Genomic DNA, 20,498 nt, shown 5'->3' with positions numbered 1-20,498 from the left:
CGTGCTGGTAAGTGCGTATATGCATTGCATTGTGTCTTTGTGTCTTTGTGTATGTGTGTTTCTGTGAGAACCATGTCGGAGCGCTTTAGCGAAGCAACGTAGCGTGCAGTACAGGAGTGATGTGGGCTGAGCCGACCTGACCGAGCCCCAGCCCTCCACTAATCCTGTCGTTTTCAGGAGCCCTGGCCCGTACTTGATGAGCTTGAGTAAGAAAAGGGGCAGCTCTGTCTCCCTCTCTCTTTTCCCTCTCTCATTCCCTCTCGTTCTTTCATTCTTTCTCTCTTTTTCTCATGCACCCCCTCTCAAACCCCAGCCCTGCCTGGAGCCAGTGTGCAAATGAATGAGTTCCAAGTGTTTACTCAGCAGTTCTCTCTCTTCCTTCACATCTCTCTCTCTTTTCTGACAGATATAGCATAGGTGGACACTAACCTAAATTTCAAACATCTCTTCCAACATGAAAAACAATTGCATAGATTTGGGGTTAGAATTAGGTGAGTTGTGGGACATATATTCATAGACATATGTGGCTTCATAATGTGTGGAACACTTAGAAACGTATGAGTGTCCTTGCATTAAATGACAAAATATCAACCCAAGGGAAATGTTTTAAAAATGATAGCAAAAGAACATTTTTCAAGCATTTCACAAAAGTTAGCTCTGAGAAAAGAACTTGTATGCAAATGCAGTTTGTTTTAATATTTTAATGCAATGCAATTTTAAAAGAAAATTCACCTAAAATTTTAAATTCTGTTATCACTTACATCATGTGATTCCATTCCTGCATGATTTTTTCTTCTGTTTTTGCTCCCATCGGACCCGAATGCATGCATTTCCTTTTATGCATTTTTTCTATACAAAAATAAATTAATAAAAATGAAATGTATATGAATGCCATTAAATAACAAAATATCAACCCAAGTGAAATATACTTTAAAGAATGATAGCATGAGCACATTTTAAAGCAAAACATTTCACAAAAGTTGTGTCTGAGTAATGATCCTGATTTGTTTCCAAAAGATATTTAATAAAAATGTTATAAAATTCTGTTATAATTTACACACCTATGACTTTTTTCTTCTGTTTGCCCCCACTGGACTTGAATGAACTTCATTGTCTTTCATTTCATTTTTTTGTCTACAAAAAAAAAAAAAAAAACACAGTTCGGAAGGACATGTGGGTGAGTAGATAATGAAAGAATAGTTCTTTTTGGGTGAACTATGCTTTAGGTGTCCAAATAACACAGGGAAATTTTTTCATAAAAGGTTGCATAAAATCCATGGGAAACAGTCATGTATTCTACTTTAATAGGTCCTGGGACGTTAAATCTTAACCGTCCATTTAATTCAGTGCAACCTCAAACAATGCCCCTAGGAAGGCATTTATATCTTGTATCTTTACTGTATAATCACATGTTGGAGACTGGTCATGATATAATGCATACCACAGTGTGCATATGTTCATGCAGACACATAAGCATTACAAACCATTAAGAATTTATTACAGCACTTTTTCAAGAGTTGGCTGATTTGTGTATCTCTGGTGTGTGTGTGATAAGAGAGTAAAATTACGGGGATTACCGTGAGATGGTAGGCCCTGGGGCTGCTGGATGAGGGTGCGGGGGAGGAGGGGTTGTTTCCTGGCTGTAGCCCTTGTTTGTCTGCCTGACCTGGCAGCACTAGGGGCAGATCCTGCTTGGATACAGCCCTGATCCCACGCCTGTCTGAAGCTGTTAGCCAGCCGCTCTGTTCGGCTGTCTGGGCGCAGGGAGGGGCTTGGGCTGGGGCCGCCACATGCTTTGTGCTTTGGGCAGGAGTGAATGCTGTTATTGCTTATGACTCTGGTCTTATTCATACTGCCATTTCTTTCTTCTCAGTCAGAGCTGAATACTGTCTGTCCAGTTTCTCCCTCTCGTTCATATCAAATTTTTATTTTATTTGCTTGCTCCTACCCAAATATGTATGCACTTACCTGTTTTAAATTGTTAATGGATTGTTTGTTTAGAAAACTTACTTACTTTGAGTTTTAGGCATGAGAGACATTTTACCTCCTGACCTTATTATAGATCCCTTGTGTTGAAAAGCAAAGCCCTAGTAATGCCCTGATAGGTTTAACTATTCTTTTAAAGCTGATGAGAATTCTATGTGCATGCTATTATTGTCTTGCTGTAATTCAATCAGTAAAATCCGGGGCGAGAAGTTGATGTTGGGTGCAATGATGCTGTTTTAACACCTGTCCCTCTATAGTCTTAATCTGGAGAATACAAATTAAACCAGCAGTATTTTTTTAACATTCTGTAAAGCTTTCACAGCTCAATTGCTGTTTTTAAAGGCCTGTTTTTATTTTTCAATTGGTGGATTGAGAGGTAGTTTGGGAAGTCTGTTACAGCCTTTCTGTGTGTTGTTTCTGTCCTGGATACACAGTGAACCCTGGGCAAACTATGAGAGAGAGAGAGATCAAAGATAGAACTTGCAGTGAGCGGTCTGTGACTTTTTTTGTTTTTTTTTTTGCACTGTAAAACATTAGCCTCAAATCAAAGTGATGCAAAAGTGAAAATCTACACAGAAAAGTTTATTGCACTTTGTGACAATTTACATTTAATTGATAATAGTATATTGGCAGAAATTGTTACAGTTTAAAGGGATGTATGCAGAGATTAAAAACAAAAATATATATATATCTTAATGGTGTTTTTTATAGTGAACAAACTGAGTATTCACATTCATAATGTTCCAGATCTTTGTGATGTGAAGAAAGCCATACTTTTTGAAACTGTTCAGCTTACAATATTTAGTAGGCATTTAACCTCCACCTCTCCAACCTTTCCTTCCTAATCCTGTTGCTCAGTGTTGCACTGACTGACCCCCAAATGAGTGGAAGCTATTATGTAAGCTACTTTGCCTTATCTGATATCTCACAATTTATTTTCCATATAAGGTCACAAGTATAGCCTTTTGCTTCCTTTTTGTTTTTAATTGAAGGACAGAAGCATGAACTCTTAATGAGAGCTCATACTGAAATATGAAAAAGCTAGGTTAGATATTTAAAACTTTTCCCCGTGTTTAACTTTATATATATATAAATATATCTATATTTTTTGTGTGATTTAATCTTGAATTTAGGTGTTTAGTCAGGTTAATCAGATATGTCTTTAATATACAAATCCATCTGTTCAAAATGCATTTAAGGTTGATTATCTGACCTCGCATTCTTTGTTAGTGAGGGAAGAACTGTCACCCAATCGATCGTCACGAGGCGGCCCGTGTCGTCACTCCGCCCGCTCTATAAAACTCCCCCCGACTCACTCACCTGGTTAGACAAACACCTCTCTAATTTACAGCTGAGCGCACGCTTATTTTATTGTTGTCAATATTTTTATGCCCTGTTTAGTGGGCAAATTGAAGAATTTTTTTCAATTCTGCCAATCCTAAAAGTTTAAAAGACAACTTTTATGAATCTTGCAAGTTTTTCATACTTCACGGGCATGTGCAATATGACGGCAGAGTCCCAGCACTCGCCAGCCGAGGCGGCCAGTCCAGTGGTGGTGTCTCCCAACGTGAGCCTGGACTCCCCGATTACTCTTCATCCCCCAGCGTTAAACCAGCAAGCCCGAACCAAGGACGGCGTTTTGATCAAAGCCGAGCCCCGGGGCAGCAGTCCAAATACAGACAGAGAGGAAGGCGTTTCATTGGGTCAAACAGAAGAACATCTGCCTGCCACTGGCAGCCGGCGGAGGAAAAGGCCAGTGCAGCGAGGTAAACCTCCCTACAGTTACATCGCGCTTATAGCAATGGCTATCGCCAATTCACCTGAGAGAAAACTCACTCTAGGCGGCATCTATAAGTTCATTATGGAACGCTTTCCCTTTTACCGCGAGAATTCCAAGAAGTGGCAAAATTCCATACGGCATAACCTCACCCTCAACGACTGTTTTGTGAAGATCCCGCGGGAGCCCGGTAGGCCCGGTAAAGGAAACTACTGGACGCTTGACCCCGCCGCTGAGGACATGTTCGACAACGGGAGTTTCTTGCGCCGGAGGAAGCGCTTCAAGCGGACTGATGTTAGCACATATCCTGGGTACATGCAAAACTCGAGCGCTTTTACGCCCACACCTATGGGTAGACAAGCGTACCCCAGCACTTTGTACCCGGGTGTAACGTCTGGCTACGGGACTCAGTTGGCTGGCTCCCCGCACCCGGCGATGCTGCATCACTATCAGGCCTCGGCCGGGGTCACACAGGGCCAGCCCAGGATGTTCAGCATCGATAACATTATTAGCCAGCAGACAGTGATGCAGAGTGGAGGAGATCTCAACCTGCAGTCTCTCGGCCTGGGTGCTGGAGACTTGGGTGCCATGACCTCCTGCTGTTCCGTGTCCACCTCTGACCCAACCTGCTTTCAGACACAATCGATAAATCAAACGAGCAACATGCTGAACCGGAACACGGGACCTCTTGCTTCAAACATGACAACCAACTACACATACCCCTCGTCGGCTTCGCCTACTCACCTGTCCGGGGTCACGCAGTCCAGCTTCTCACCGGGAGGCTCACAGGTGTACTGTTCGGGAAACAGGATTTCGCTGCCCCCTGTGCGTTCTGGGTCGTGCACAGATCACACCGAACCACTTTTAGGTCTCTCCGGACCAACAATGAACTCCTACAATAATTCATATATGAGACAAGCCAATTTTGCCTCAGGACTGGAGCGATACATGTAAAAACTCCTGCAATGACAGCGTGATCCACTGCATCGAGATTGAGTTCTTCTTGACTATGTAACAAAAGTTGTGTACCGTGTGAGAGAATTAACAAGTTATTTGTGTTGTATAAAATGATTTGCAATTCTGTTATTGATATGAGGTCTGAAATATTTGTTTGACTTTATATCAGAGAACATACAACCCCCCTTAACAATGTAAATATTTTAATAAATGTGTTTGTGTAATATTTTTTCGTTTGTTCTCTGTTTTAACTGTCGTTCAGAACAATTGGATTCAATAATCACACATAATAACAGTAGGCTAACACAAATAGCCTACGCATCTCATCTTTTTACTTGAATCTTCCCATTATATGGTAGTCCGTGTACCGTTTAAATATGTGTAGTTATTTAACATTCAACACAATGTTTCTGTTTATCGACTATTATTATTAACCTTTTTTAAAATACATTTTCTTAAATAGTTCAGTCAAATGATATAGTCTGTGGGTCTTCTCTAGAGAAGAAATCTGAATTATTTTTGACACTTAGGCTACGCCTATACAATAGCCTATCATCTTAACAAAATATTTATGCACTTGCCTATATATTTTAACGTCAATCACAAATTATGTAATAGTCCACTTATTGTGCTGGTGAGGGGGCGACATCGACTGGTTATTGGACTATATGCAATAAAACCAAGAGTTGGAGCATTTTACAAAACATCCACTAGATGTCAGGCACCACCAGGTTTAGGCCATGACTGGGTTTAATATCCTAAGAACGCTAGTCCAAACACATGGTTGTCTATGAAGCACGTAATCACACGTTTTAAAAATCATATTTCCGAGAATAAAATGTTTTGTTAAAAATGGCGTTTTACGCCACAGTCTTTCTCTATTTTATAATCCACAGTCTTTCTATTTTTTGTAGTCTGTTCTATAACTCTGTTTTAAACGTTTTCAGTTGTGTGTAGGTCTATAACCTAAGTTTTCAAAGGAGCACAATAGGCTAAATGTAACCGCGCCCTTATGATCCACGTCAAGTGCAGTGCCATTAAATGCACATATTTTTTAACTTTACTACTTATTTTATTTATTGAACATCTATATTTTTCCCCCCCTTTTTAAATTCAGAATGTTATACTTATTCTTAGCCCGTAAGCAATATGAATTTACATGCTTATAGGTCATTTTAAGTTCTGGAGAGACAACCCCTTTGGTGTTAGTTTAATAAACTCTTAAAAGACTAACATAAACTCTTAAAAGACTAACGAATCACTTCATTTCTTTATTGATATACAATAGGCCTATATATGCTACTGGTTTGAGAAAACGATGTAAAAAAGAAAAAGAGTGACTTCACTGAATGAAGAGCATGATTTGAGGAACCCAGCCCATGTCGTTGTGGTCCTCCGACTTTTTGCAGCACAAGGTTCATTTAAGTACCACGACATTTTATTTATGAATAATAGGCTACGTTTTAAGAGCCACAATACTAGTTTTCGTCTAATTAAAAAAAATGCCAATTTTTTTTTTTGATTTGGTTAAGGAGTTGAAGCGCGCTTTTTTCTCCTTTGTGTGGTATGCACCGTAGAACCGCTAGGTGGCAGTAATTTGGTTAAAAATGTTACAGTTACAGTGCGCTGTACAGAGTCCTTTTATTCCGTGTCAGCCATCAACACATCAACTGGTGAGCCCACTTAAAAGCGGATAGAATGAAAAAAGGAAGGGGAAGCCTATTTGTCAGTTTAGGCCAAAACCCGACGGTGATTATCTGGTTCTTTTTCAGACAGTCGCCTGTGGTTTGCACTGTGACATTTATGTTGTGCAGGGACCTGGACGTGCACGATGTTTTTTTTTTGTCTGTTGAGCAGACAGAAAAGTGTTTTTAAAATTTATTCAGGGCCTACTCGAGCGCTGTATATTAAGATAGAGACTAAATTTCATAAGGCTTTGAAAAAAGTAATAAATAGGCTATAGGATACAAATTTGAGAAAATGTTTTGAACTATTGAATTTATAAATCAAATATTTTATTTAATCAGACAGAAGAATTGCATGAGGTGCTAAGTTGACCTCTGAGTTTGGGCTCCCATGGGCAGCTGTTCTGTAAGTGCACAGATTGCTCCGTCCCCGCCATCGTTTCCAACAAGTATTTCACGAACTTTTATAGCGACACTTTTTATTTTATTTTTTATCTGAAATGTTTAGCAATTAATTACTTTTAATGTATTAAGACTACAGACTAAACTACAGTAAAATTAAACTAAAATATTTTTAAATACCGAAATGCATGTTTTATGTGCACTTTAATTTCTAATAACAGAAAAGACGCATATTTAGCTTAATGGAATAGAAATTCTTATGGGAAACGGAATATAAGAGAAAATATGGTCGCAAAGCATGCTGAGCGTGAAATTTGGCGTATCCTGTGGAACATATTTTAATCTGAGGCACAGACTGGTCTCTGGGTTTGTGTATGTATAATGAGCATAAAGAAAAACGAATTCGATGCCCAGCACGTTTTGTGGCGCATATTGTTATCAACTCATAAGCAAAGACGAATTCAAACAGGTTGCGCAGTTTAATGTGATTTTATATACGTTAGGAGAATATTTACATATCCATAAACGGATGTGTTTGGAATTCTTGACTGAGAAAAAACGAGGTAAATAACAGCACTAAAAAAGTAACCTACTTATAGCTCGAACGCATGAGATTTTGTACTAAACGCACATTTGGTTTCACCCTGTTTTTTGTAAGAATATATTACAATTTAAGGCTATTTTCATGCCAAATAAATACATTTTATTAACACAGTCCATGCACCTGCCGAGTTCTTGAATAACTTAGCCTATCGATTCATGCTGTTCTGCAATGCAAATACAAGGATATTTACAAATATCCTGAATATTTTGCAGTTAACTGTATTGTGGCCTCTATGTGTTAAACTGTGGATTAACTTTGACAAAGCCTGAATAATACTGAAATAATTTGTCACCAATCGTGCTGTGCAATTTTGTAATTAATCAATGTTGCTTTGTGGCCCTAAAATGTTTCTGTTTTCAGTCTCATGTAACCTATTATTTGATGTGTCCGTTTATTTAGGAAATATCGATTCGTTGAATCCTGTTAAAGAAAACAGTTTTATTCTATTTATTTGGTAGCATTTAATTTATTTATTTGTGCTTCTATAGCCAATGGCATAAAATATCCATCTGGCGATTTGATGCAAAAATAAATAAATAAATAAAAATATGCCATTTGCTTTTCTATCTTTCTGTATCATTGACTTATTACTAAAATATCTTATCATTATTTATTTGGAACATTATTAATATATTTGTTATTATAGGCCTACTGTTTAGTTTAAGCAACATAAAAATAATAAATAATTTAGTGTAGTAAGGTGTGATGATATTTGATTTATGCGTTGCCAGTTTATTATCTTTGAAAAATCCTCAGCTTTATCAAAATTAATTTGTGCGGGATTTAAAAAGTCAAATAACCTAAACGGATTTTTATTTTATCAGTAGGGGCTAGCCTATTATTTTTGCATTTGTCGCGAATGTCTGTTAAATACACATGATAACGCGAGTTGATAACACGTACTTGCTGTTGTCACCCCTCTGCCGCTTTTCTCGGCTCTAAACTTCCCGTAGTTCCTGGTTACTGACATGCTGATCACGTGATTATGGTGTCTGGATAAATAGTTTTTGGAAGCCGCGCGGGGGTAGACTTGGAGGCTCATTCACGCGCAGCGCTGCGACTGTACACGATAACAAATGCTCGAGTTATGAAAACTGAAAACTCGTTAGTGAATGCATAGTCATAGTGCTAGTCATTAAATCCAAAAGTTCATATCGCATACGGACCAGCTGCGCTCCATGAAGAGGAAATCGAGATCTTACCGAGTGTCCAGTTAGACTTGAAAGCGCTCTGAGGTGTGGACGATTTTTGTGTAATGCAAGTGTTTCGAGTGTTTCTCGTTTCTTAAGGTATATTTTCTATGCGGCTCCCGGACGTGAAGAAAATATATTCTTGGCTTCGGGAGGACTGGAGTTTTGTGGTTCCAGAACGCACAAGTGACTGAGAGGGACACACTGCTTGTGTTGCGTGCTACACGAGACTGGACACGGAACGCGAGAGAGGAAGACAAAAAGACTCTCCAAGAATGACTCTGGGGACGGACATGTCGGACAGTTCTGCTCTGTCCGACGATGTGGACATCGATGTTGTTGGCGGGGATATTGTAAAAGAGGGTACATATATTCACCACCATCACAGTTTTCAATTGGACAATGACTCCGATGACAATCTATCCCAGAATGCGGGAGAGGGCGCAATCTCTCCGGGCCAAAGCAGCTTGGACTGTCCGGGTGACCGGGTCGGGCCACGGGATGACAACAGAACCGGTACGTTAACGGGGGATAAACCAGGGAAAAATGCATTGGTGAAACCCCCTTATTCTTATATAGCCCTGATAACCATGGCTATCCTGCAGAGCCCAAAGAAACGTTTGACTCTCAGTGAGATCTGCGAGTTCATCAGCAACAGGTTCCCATATTACCGGGAGAAATTCCCCGCGTGGCAAAACTCTATCCGTCACAACTTGTCACTAAATGATTGCTTCGTCAAAATACCCCGTGAACCCGGTAACCCTGGCAAAGGCAATTACTGGACCCTCGACCCAGAGTCTGCCGACATGTTTGACAATGGGAGTTTTCTGCGCAGGAGGAAGCGCTTCAAAAGACACCAGACCAACGAGATCCTTAGGGACGCAGGGGGATTTCTACCTGGCTTCGGCTACGGACCGTACGGTTACAATTACGGCCTACAGCTGCAAAATTTCCACGCGCATCACCCCTATCACCCACACCACCCGGGAGGCGCGTTCCCTTTCCAAAACGCACCTTGTGCTCTCCCAACGCCTTCCTCCATATTCTCCACGCCACACAGCTTGCCTTCGTTTTTAGGTACCGAACTGAGAAAGCCTTTCTATCCTCAACTCAGCCCGACCCTTCCTGGTCTGGCGCCTCTCAAAACGGACACTAATGGCCCAAGTCGGCCTTCCTTCTCAATAGACAATATAATTGGTGCGGCTAGCTCACCAGCTTCGCCGTACACCACGCAACCGGGTGGACAGGCTCAGATCTTAGCCATGCTGACTCCCACACTTGCTTCTGCCACGAACCACTTGAATCTAACGCAGGAATCGATGCTTCAGGCCGGCACACAGACTTTCTTGAGCAAAACGTCAAGCCTTAACAATTGCCATTTCTAGAGTGGCAGCAAATAGAAAGTGCAGCAGTCCAGTTTAATATGGTTGTTTCGTCATTTGCTAAGGTAGGATTTACACTTTTGCAAGATAAAATGCTGTCCGTTTCATGTTTCTGAATTTAAAAAATAAAAGGATAATTAAGTATATTTATGAACTGTAAATATGTAAGAGTTTGAAGAGAGAAACATACTAAAGAGAGGAAATTAAGGCCATGTAAATAGTAAGCTAAGATGTCACCTTTGGACGGCCAGTGGACCTTTGCCGTTTTGTCCAGAAAGTCAAATAGTTTGTACTCATTGAAATGGAATTTCCTCTTTTGGTTGACTTAAATGAAGATTGTTTTAATTATTGTATTGTTTTGTATAGTTTGTGAGTTTGTGAAAAGCACTGTCAGTACCGAGACTTAAAACTCAGGATTACTTTTTTTGAAAGCACATTGCCGCAGAGACAATAGGGGCTGTAAATAGATTACATAGGTTAACGTCCCACTTCCCCTAGTTCTCTCAACAGAAGTGTTCTGGTGAAATTTATTCTTATTTTATTTCTGTTGATAGATGATTATGTGGTTCTTGGTGTAAATCGCATTACCTCTTTCTGTCTGACTCTTGTTAATACATATTTCATTATTCCATTGAAAAACAATTATCTGTGAAAAGAATGTTGTTATATGTAAAGATACAAAACAATGTCCATAGGTCATTTTTTTGTTGTATTGGCAAGACAATAAATGTTTGTGAATTTGAAGATGTTTTCGTTAACTTCTTTTTGCTTTATTCTTCAAACAGGCCAATCAGTCTACAACAGAGTTGTCAAACGTTTATTCACAAAATATAATAGCTATTTGATGTTCAAACAACTGTCAGTTAGGAAAACCAATAATTTTAACCACATTGTTTTTGGTTTAGTGTAATCTTTTTCACCAGTTTATACATTGCTAGACCTAATGAGACACACATAATAATAATAATAATAATAATAATAATAAACATAACAACAATATAATTACATTGTCAAAATGTTAGTTTAATATATACTGCCACATATAATTTATTAATGCTTTATGCAAAATAGATTTGTATTTATTTTATTTTATATTAAAAAAAATCATAGTGTGTGACAGTTTCACACCAGTATACGTTGAAGGCCCAAGGCACGTTTCCTCTTGTGTGGCGCTTTGAGCCATGATAATTGACCAGTTTCTGGCAAACAACAAAGAGCTAAAGCAATGGGAACATCAACGCTTTGAAAGCCTATAATTGAATGTGAGGGTTCTACATGGATACCCACGAATTCTTTTGAGGATTCGTTGCTAATTTGTGGTAGCATTTTTTTCATCTGGAATCTAATCCACAATAATGCAGCTTTTTGCCCATTTGTTGATGTTGTCACAGAAGACCTTGTCCCCAAGGCCTGAATGGGCACCCAGCAAGTGGTCCCTAGCGAGACAAGCCACACACATTTGCTTCTGAAAGGCGATCGTCTTAAAAGACTCTCGGTTGTCCGCTTTCATGTCATCTGTGTTGTCTTGAGACATGTACAAAAGAAACAGCGGGAATTCACCGTAGTGCGAAAAACAGACTGATGAATCCATTGCAGAGTTGGCCGAACACACGGTACTGTTCAGAAGGTGGTATAAAAAAGCTGCCTTTATTTACTTGGTTCGTGCGCAAATGGGTAAATTTGCTTCGTGGGGTGTTTTTGACAACTGGTTGTTAGGCATAAAGGAAGGGTTGACTCACTCACCGTATTTTTCTCTCTTCTTCAACTCCGCAAATCCTTTTGAAGCGAACATGTCGGTCGGGGCTGTAGCCTGTTAATTCAAAACATCGTATATTTATATCTAAAATACAGGCTAAATATTGGGCCATGTTTCATGAGACCAAAGAAGTGGACCAAACTTTAACCGTATTTTGCAAATACTTCTGGACTACCAGCCAAAACTGCGCGTGAACCTGAAGGTTTTTTTAATTTTCTGTCACAGTCATAGTTTGTAAATTTTAAATTTGTTAAAAAAGCTATTAAGGTAAACCTTTATGTTAAATTTTTTTTTTTTTTTTTTTTTTACATTTTTGTAAAATTATAAGTACGAGCTGCAGAGTCTAAGAATTTGTAAATTACTCAGTTATGGAGTATTAAGGTTAATTAATAGGCCTATAATACGCATTTCTGAGTAGCCCTCTTTTGGTTACTCAGAATTGTGATGCTTACTGAATAATTAAACCAAATGTAGCCTATAATAATTATACTCTCTCTTGCTCTCTCTCTCTCTCTCTCTCTCTCTCTCTCTCTCTCTATATATATATATATATATATAGCCTATATATATATATAGCTTATTTATGTATAAAAAAAATATGGTGACTTTATTTTGGGACATTTATTTTGAACTTGAGGGCAGAGGTCATGTGCTTCTGGGAGGAAGGACGATAAATGTATTGCTGGTCGGAGGTGACAGAGCAGCAGAGAGGAAGGAGCATTACACAATAGTGTAGCTACTTTTGATCTGTACTTACAGTGAATAAAACTGTACTCGCGGCCTATGAATGAAATGGAAAGGAGAAAAATATCCTCCTAACCGCGTTTGCTTACATGTGGTAGTGTTTATGTCTATGTCATAATTTACAGCTAATGAATTTGTGGTGATTAGTTAAGTTTCAGAAAGATGGGCTCTTGATTAAAGGAGGCGAAATGCGAGATTGGCTTTAATGTAAAAGGGACGTTTATCTTCTCTCTTGACGTTCAGTACTTTTCAGTCTTGTTTTGTCTCTCCATGAGAAATAACATCACTCTCCTTTAATCGGATCGAAAGTGTAAATCATGGGTTACGGCCTTAAATCCCACTAATTGCCCGTTCATTTCGCTTTCATTTATTTTTTTCCGTGGCGCGTTAGTTACACCAGGGGACCACCCACGATTTCGCGTGGAGCAAAGCGTAGCCTATCTCTACTTATCTCTTCTATCGCTGTAATTTTAAAACGGATACCTCTAAAACAACTGCGTATTTGCTTCTGGCCTGGTGTTTTATGTTCTCTGCTTTTTTGCACTGGCTGTTCATTCAAATTACGGGTTCACCCTGTTGTGTACAGTGATTTTGCCCCCCTCCCAGTTAACTGTGCTGTTGATTATAAAATTTAAGTTTACGTTCACCTTTACTAACGCTATCCGATCGACATTTCATTCAAATAAATGTATAGCCTATATGTAGGATAGAAACGCATAAGTTTCTCTTTTTAATGGTTGTTGTTGATTTAGATTTTATTTAGATCTACTGTCATTTAATTTTACACAATGCCTATATTCTAGATGAGTAATTTTTTTTAATAGTTAATCTATGCTTAACATTGTGTGAATATTTGTAATCATAAGTGAACATGAATAATTTCAATTTCTTTGCAGGGTTTTTTTGCTGTACAGCAGGCGCTTTTCATAACTTTCTCCTTTTAGAAACGGCTTTCACTGGACGCGTAAAACGAACAGGCTTCTTTCAGTATAACAATATGTTTTTTCTCGTCAGGATAAATGCTGTATTATAAATTGTGTTGTACGTTGATTTTAATGATAACTATTTATGCCTTTTATTATTTAATTAATGGGCAATTCAATTAACGAACAAATATTACATACGGCACTGTTTTTCATGTTTTTGGTTCGGATAATGCGTAAAACCGCTGACAATGATTTCTTATTCTTTTGTCATGGTTAGGCTGCTTGCACACCACACTCTCAACCCTCAACCTCTCATTGACCTAATAAACAACAGATTATTGCATATAGGCTATATCGTTTCATACAACAAACGTCAGCTTTAAAAAATAGGTATGTAATGTGTAAAATATCAAATAGGCTGCCGGTTTGGGCTATACATTTGGAAGTGGCAGTAGCCTATATAGGCCTATTTTTGAAAATTATACATATTTTGCATATTATTATATTTTATTTAAAACTAGTTAAAATAGTTGAACGCATTATTTCAAACTTATTATTAGGCCTTTTAAATAGTTGTGGTTGTTTTTGGCTTGTGACAAACAACGCTCCACTGCGTGTCTAGTGAGGATCTACTTACAAGACCTGCTTGTACATCTATTTTAGTTCTGTAGTTATAATTAGAAAATTATTTAAAGCGTCTTGATATAAAAATGAGTGAGATACATATTACCTTAGATGAACTGGGGCACCTGCTGCAAGAACTACACGGTGCTGCGCGCTCGTGCTTGTGCTCGTGGTACATTTAGTCTGTTATAGGCTACACGTTTTAATAATCTCCGTGAGCCCGTTTTTAAAAACATGATATCGGGTCCAAACTTATTTTTAATGCGCAATAACGCGATCTCATTATTATTATTTCCCCTTTTTGGTTAATGTAAAATAATGAATCTATATTGACGAAACCTGCATAATTCAATATTAGCTAGATGTTTTATTATTACAATGTGGCTTTGGAAATATTGGCGCTCTGTAACTTTGCTAATAATATTGCTCGTTAAGACATTTATCAGTGGGTTCCACAATAACTTTGTTGTTGTGACTTTAAACTTTGCTGCACTCTCTTTCTCTCTCTCTCCTCTGCTTCTCTAACAGACTCTTTCATTTAGAGCGGTGAAATAAACATGATGGGAGCTCTAGTCCTCATTGTGAAGGAATGCCGTCGGCCGAGTCCCCTGACACTCTGCATGAAGCAGAGATGTACGGTCACAATAAATTAGGCCCTCCCTTCGCAGCCCAGCATCTCCCCCTCCATGTTTTTCTAGCGCACCGAGGAATCCTCTGCTTAATTAATTTAGAATGTGTAAATAAAGCAGAGATACAGGCCTCCCCTCTTCTCTGGAAACAAAATATTAACTTTGGAAGTGTTCGCCCCATCGACTTCGACTCACTGGGACTCACTGAAGGACACCTGCTGTTGGCCTGCCATCCCACATGCACAGAGAGGAACACACGGGCATCACCGCGATGAGCGATCACTGAAGAAAAATTCTGAAATCTGTTCTGTCATCAGATAAGCACAATAGCTTCTTTATATGACCTAGAAATGACCGCTCGACAGAAAGTGATGTATGGTACGTATAATGACGGTCTCCATGGCAACATGCCCAACTTATCCTCCCGTGCGTCTTCTCTGTTTGCCATAAAACAGTAACGCACACTCCTCCAAGATGTGGCCTGGATATAACCGAAGCGGAGCCTGGTTTAGTGACGGTTTAGTGTTAGCGTTATGGAAGCCCGAGGACTTAACTTGTGACCCCAAAAACTCTTAGTTTGATGGAGAGGGGCAGCTGTCGTTTGTCCGCGAGCATGCTCCCGTTATCCGGTCAGGATACCACTACTATAGGCTTCCAAAAAAAAACCCCTCAATTTTAACCACTGATTGATTTAAATTATTTGAATGCCTTATTCTCAGGTTTGCTTGACTCGTTTAGCCTACTTATTGCCTTCATTTTGCTTTGCATGCAAACCGGACCTTCATGAGTGTGAATTATTTTCTTCCCAGGCAAATAGCCTATCTAAGGTTCGCTTTAAGTAAGACCTATACAAGCTATACCACTTTTCCAATTTAGGAAATGACATATAAATACAGATGGTGCAACAAGGGTTGTGATTTTTCAATTAGCCTAAGCTAGTCCCAAGAACCTATCAGTGACAGACTGAGAAAAATCTTAAGTGAAATGTCAGCTGAAATGTGGGGATGTACAGGCGCCTCAGATAACGGCATAACGTTTCACCTATAGTCTCCCTCTTGCACTCTAGAAGACACATTTTCCCTCAGTGTGAAATTTTGAGGTCTGTCTAAACAAAATAATGATCTTTTGGTTTTCAGGGCTAATCCAAACACGTTTCTCAACGGAGAAGCATGCATACCTTTTCATCTTGAAATTAAAACTTAATTCCCGTGTCACTTTTAACGGCTCTATTTTCCACAGTAAAAGAAATGGGATACACGTCTATTCCAGAGCCAGGTGAAAGAGAAACTTTGTCAGTGTATGCATTTCATATCTTCGTAAACCGAAGACTGTTTTCGGAAAGAATGGGAAAGTCCCGCGATAAAAATGAAGTTTACTATCCAGAGTGAAATGCGATCAGAGAGAGGTCGCGGGGCCAAACTTTTTAAGACTAATGTTTATTTAGAGAAGTGAGCGCTGTCTATGAGCCTCCCGCGCTCTCCTCGGGCGCTGCACTAATGTCTTTAGCAGAGCTGACCGGACCACCGCGCGCGCGCGAGCCTCTCCTGGCTACTGACACTGTGGCGGGAACCCCTTGAGGAGACTTGTGGATCAAAAAGCGAGACGGACAAATCACAATATTTGGGTTCAACACATTCATTATTTTGAAATTTTAACCGTTACCCAAATGGACTCGTTTCAGAACCAATTAACCCCGTTGCCTCTCTGCTTTTAGATAACTGATAAAATCCTCCGTGTTTTGTTTACCTGTGTATGTGCGTTGTTTGTGAGGAGACCGAGGCTCCATCCATGTGTTTTCTTACAGTTTGTAAAATTGAATTAGATACGGTTAGGATTCTGACCTCGTAGCAAACCCCGAACATATTTCCAACTCCCAGGTTCGTCGTGTTTTGGGGTGTTTTGTTTGTTCAGCTGGAATGGCCATCAAACAGCCAGTCCATGTCTTCCGCGTCGAACTCCCTCTCCGCTTTTGCTTCGCTCCCTCCTACTGTCCCTCCGGTTGTCCCCTCTCACGCTCTCCCGGCCGCGCCTTGCCACCAAAACGGATCCTAGGGAGGGTATCAGCTTTGGAGGAACACCTTCTAACACCACACATAAAAAATAAAATAAAATAAAAAATTATGATGCTTTCTTTAGAAAATACAACAACAACAAAATTCAGAACTTCAGGTCTGCAGTAGCTCATCGTTTTTGGCGGTTCACTATGGGATGCAAGGATGTGCTTAACTAATAATATTTGGGTATTTAAAATACCTGAATTTCATTGAGAAAGATATTTATTAATTACATTCACCAGAAGTGCACATTTAAAATTGTTAACAAATTCCAATACGAAAAAATTTCAATTCGGACTTTCAAACAAAACTTTACTCTCTAGCTGAAAATAAACGTTTATTTTTTAAGAGCTAAGAGGTATTTAAAAAAACAAACAATTTTTTTTACCTCTACAAACTTATAGTATTGGCTGTAGTTGCAGCAATAACAAATGTTGCTTACAGTTTAAGTGTTAGTGCCTTAAAACTATTGGACAGATGCCACACCACTGTGATAAGGCCATTGAGAGCACAAATTCACAATGGCTAGGGAGCAACACATACCAAAGGACATACTCAAGTGAAGAGGCAGCGGGCAGAGAGTGCAGGGTGAAGCCTCTCTGCACTTCACTCTCTATCTTTATGGGACCCTGTCATGGCAGAGCCCCCTGCCTCCCAGATATGGGCCAGCATACGGGCACAATAGCTTTGAGTTCACAGGGTGACTCGAAACACTTAATGTTCCACCACTCTCAAGCACCTTTCCCCAACCCCACTCTATGTAGTATGGTTGTGTGAGGTAATGAGAGTTTGTGTGTGTGTGTGTGTGTCTAAACAATACCAGATAATCCATTGCCAGATAATCCGGATTTGTTGCACCTAGTGTTTAACATTCTGGACAGACATTGTCTAAATGTGTCCTGTCCAGTGATTCATTGTTTCAAGATGCTGCTGTGCTCTGTGCACCATTACTAATTCTTAAATGAACGGGATTGTTGTGTGCTATGGATTTACTGTCATTATGCTCACATTTGTAGATCTGTGTGCAGGAGAGGAAATGAGAAGGGGAAACTATTTGCACATTTTGGAATGAAATCTTTCCCTCTGCTCCTGTTGGTCATCCCTCTTCTACACCCCAGCCAGCCAAAGCGAATCCACAAATGAAATGTCCTGGAACAAGTGAAAAAGGTTCTTTATATACTTTTCTAAAACAACAAACATGGTGAACATTTATTTTTAAGAAGTATATATATAAAAAAAAAAAAAAAAAAAAAAAAAAAAAATATATATATATATATATATATATATATATATATATATAATATGAACAACGAAAAAGGGATTATTATTTATTATAAAATGACCAGAAATGTTTTCTTAATAGTGTTTTTAATACTTAAATATATATTAAAAAGGTGTATTTATTTTTACAAATCTGATTGGTAGATTATTTACAAATTTCTTCATTTTAAATTAAAATATTACATTTTATTAATATGACTTTTATTGAACAATTCTCAATATTAACTAATTGCTTGTTAGTACGCATATGATTAGCATATTGGCTGTTTATTATTATTATTATTGTTATATAATTTGAATACATAATATATTATAATATAAAGCACATATGAATGCCTTATTGTGGATGGCCATATTTTAGATCCTTTAATCCTACCTCATACACTTAACAACTACCTTGCTAACTTGTAATCAGCAGCAAATTAGGACTTTGAGGCAAAATTTGTAGTTAATAGATTTTTAATTTACACTATACACAGTCATAAGTGTTCATACAACCATTATAAATGATTTATTTGTGAATGATTTATTTCACTGTAAGCTTACAGTTTTCAGATAAATTTAAAAGCATGTAAAATCTTAGCCTCTTCTTTGTTGTTAACACGATTAAATATTGTGCACCTCCATGCCATTTTTATTGGCAGCAGGACACGATTAAGTTCACACATGTGCTAATCTTAGTTTAATAGATATCAGACGATGCAATTCTATCTGCCTGATTTTTCCCCTTGAGAACATATGTGTGGTAGTTGTTGATGCTTTGAGGTTTACTTATGATTGTGTCTGTTTGTTCACACAGCTGACAGGTATGAGGCCATCATGCATAACATGGAATTGCACTTACTCTCACTAAAATACTTTTTCCTGCATCAGCAAACACCACAGGAGGTGTGGAGCACCGTTATTACTACAGCAACTCACTGCCATTTTCAATTTCTCACACGAAAGGAGAGATGAGGTGGAGACTACTTATCACTCTTAGAGCGAGTTTCTAAGGTAGTAACCCTACTTTAGTGGTTTTAGTCCTAAATACTGCTTCTCATACCCTAATCCTTTAAGAGAGGAGTGAGTGAGTGAGTGTGTGCGCTCGCACACGTGTAGTTATATTCCCCTTAGGCTTTTGTTGCCTTTAGAGAACCTTTTCTAGGACTATTTTTCAGGCCTAAAGCACAATGTTATGGAGGAACAAGTCTTTTGTGGCGTAAGTGTAGGTTTCTTCATGTGCATATATGTGTGTGTTGGTGTGTGCGGCCACACAGGGCTAAAGATTCTGAAGTGGGTTGTGGTTTTCAGCCCCCAAGTTCAAAGCTGAGGAGGGCTGAAAAGCGGGAAAAGATTATGAGACCTCTCTAATGCGCCTTATTTAAAAAATGTTAGGAATAAAGAAATAAAAGCTGTCCAGAAACAATGGCCGTCCTCCCTAAGAGGCAGCAGCAGCGGAGGTGAAGTGCCCTGAGATTGCAGAGCAGAGGCTCAAACAGAGAGGCATCTGGCAGTACAGGGGCTGCATATAATCTGCCCTAATGATTAATGTCCTCCAGTAATTTTACTAAGGATTTCTCCTCTCTTTTTCTGTCATGAATGCATTGTGAGAGATCTCAGAGAAAGTATGCCTCTGTGTATATGTGCATGTTGCCGGCAGAGAAAGTGACAGAGATGAGGTTAAGTGGGCTGTTTAGATGTAACAGATGCTGAGTGAGTGAGAGAGAGGAGAATGAAAGGACATCTTAGGGCTGCAGAAGGAAAAAGCTCAAGTGAAAATAATATAATTGCACAGGGTCTCTCCATATCCTATGCTTGCATATGCGTTTGAACCCGGAGTGTCGGATGTATACAGAAATACAGCTGATATTGTGGCACAAAATCAATAATGTCTCGAATAAAAATAAAACCATCTGAAGCCAACTGTCTTCCTACCCTAATATAACCTTCCTCTATTTTTGTTCCGTCTCACCTTCTTTTATTTCTGGGTCATGTTTTGGAGTAGGGCAGGAAGTTTTTCCTGGGTATTTATGTGCCAAGAGGATGTGCTGAGGAGCACAAGGGAGGCCAACAGGGTGGCAGACTCCCGTGTGAGCAGTATGATGGGGGGGGAGAGGAAGTGTGTATCCACCAGTGTTTGTCTTCCTCTGCGGTCCTACCCGGCTCTGTCACAGACCATTGTGACCTGGGCAGATTGATGGGCAGCAGTGGCAGGAAGCTGAAAGCTGGGACAGAAAAAGCAGGTAACCGATATGCTGTTTCATCCTTGTGACATCTTATTTTCAGTACAGCTTTCAAATGGTTACATTGGCATGGTAAATAAGTGCCAAAGCATAGTAAAACTAAACATATATAAGCAATTTTACACACAAATATTCACATATGAAAAACAGGATGTAAGAAGGAATAAAGCAGCATGTTATGTTTACCACTTTATGCATGTTTCAGTTATTCTCCAGTTGTGGTCCTGTTCTTCTGGTTGTCATTTTGCTGCGGTAGGACTTGATATATTCCTCACA

General features: G+C 39.1%; 3 protein-coding genes across 3 annotated transcripts in view; all 3 read left to right on the top strand.

The window, feature by feature from the left end:
* Positions 1-17,917, top strand: part of LOC132097864 (UDP-N-acetylglucosamine transporter-like) — a 47,469-nt gene extending 29,552 nt beyond the window's left edge. The window contains exon 9 of the transcript XR_009422783.1: positions 17,733-17,917. The gene's annotated coding sequence lies outside the window, so the exon portion shown is untranslated. The remainder of the gene's footprint in view (positions 1-17,732) is intronic.
* LOC132097210 (forkhead box protein E4-like) lies at positions 3,270-5,074 on the top strand. The gene has a single exon (XM_059502846.1). It carries the CDS (start codon positions 3,449-3,451, stop codon positions 4,715-4,717), a length of 1,269 nt encoding a protein of 422 aa, XP_059358829.1. The 5' UTR covers positions 3,270-3,448; the 3' UTR covers positions 4,718-5,074.
* On the top strand, positions 8,256-10,840 carry LOC132097860 (forkhead box protein D2-like). Its single transcript, XM_059503829.1, has one exon. It carries the CDS (start codon positions 8,877-8,879, stop codon positions 9,984-9,986), a length of 1,110 nt encoding a protein of 369 aa, XP_059359812.1. The 5' UTR covers positions 8,256-8,876; the 3' UTR covers positions 9,987-10,840.
* Positions 17,918-20,498: the final 2,581 nt, after the last annotated feature.

Source organism: Carassius carassius, chromosome 21 (assembly GCF_963082965.1).
Source record: "Carassius carassius chromosome 21, fCarCar2.1, whole genome shotgun sequence".
NCBI classification, from domain to species: Eukaryota; Metazoa; Chordata; class Actinopteri; order Cypriniformes; family Cyprinidae; genus Carassius; species Carassius carassius.
The sequence above is the reverse complement of the archived record's forward strand: the minus strand, read 5'-3'. Positions and strand labels throughout refer to the sequence as shown.

What these genes read in the sequence shown, in the direction of transcription:
- LOC132097210 (XM_059502846.1), top strand. Translation starts at nt 3,449, where the DNA reads ATGAATCTTGCAAGTTTTTCATACTTCACGGGCATGTGCAATATGACG.
- LOC132097860 (XM_059503829.1), top strand. Translation starts at nt 8,877, where the DNA reads ATGACTCTGGGGACGGACATGTCGGACAGTTCTGCTCTGTCCGACGAT.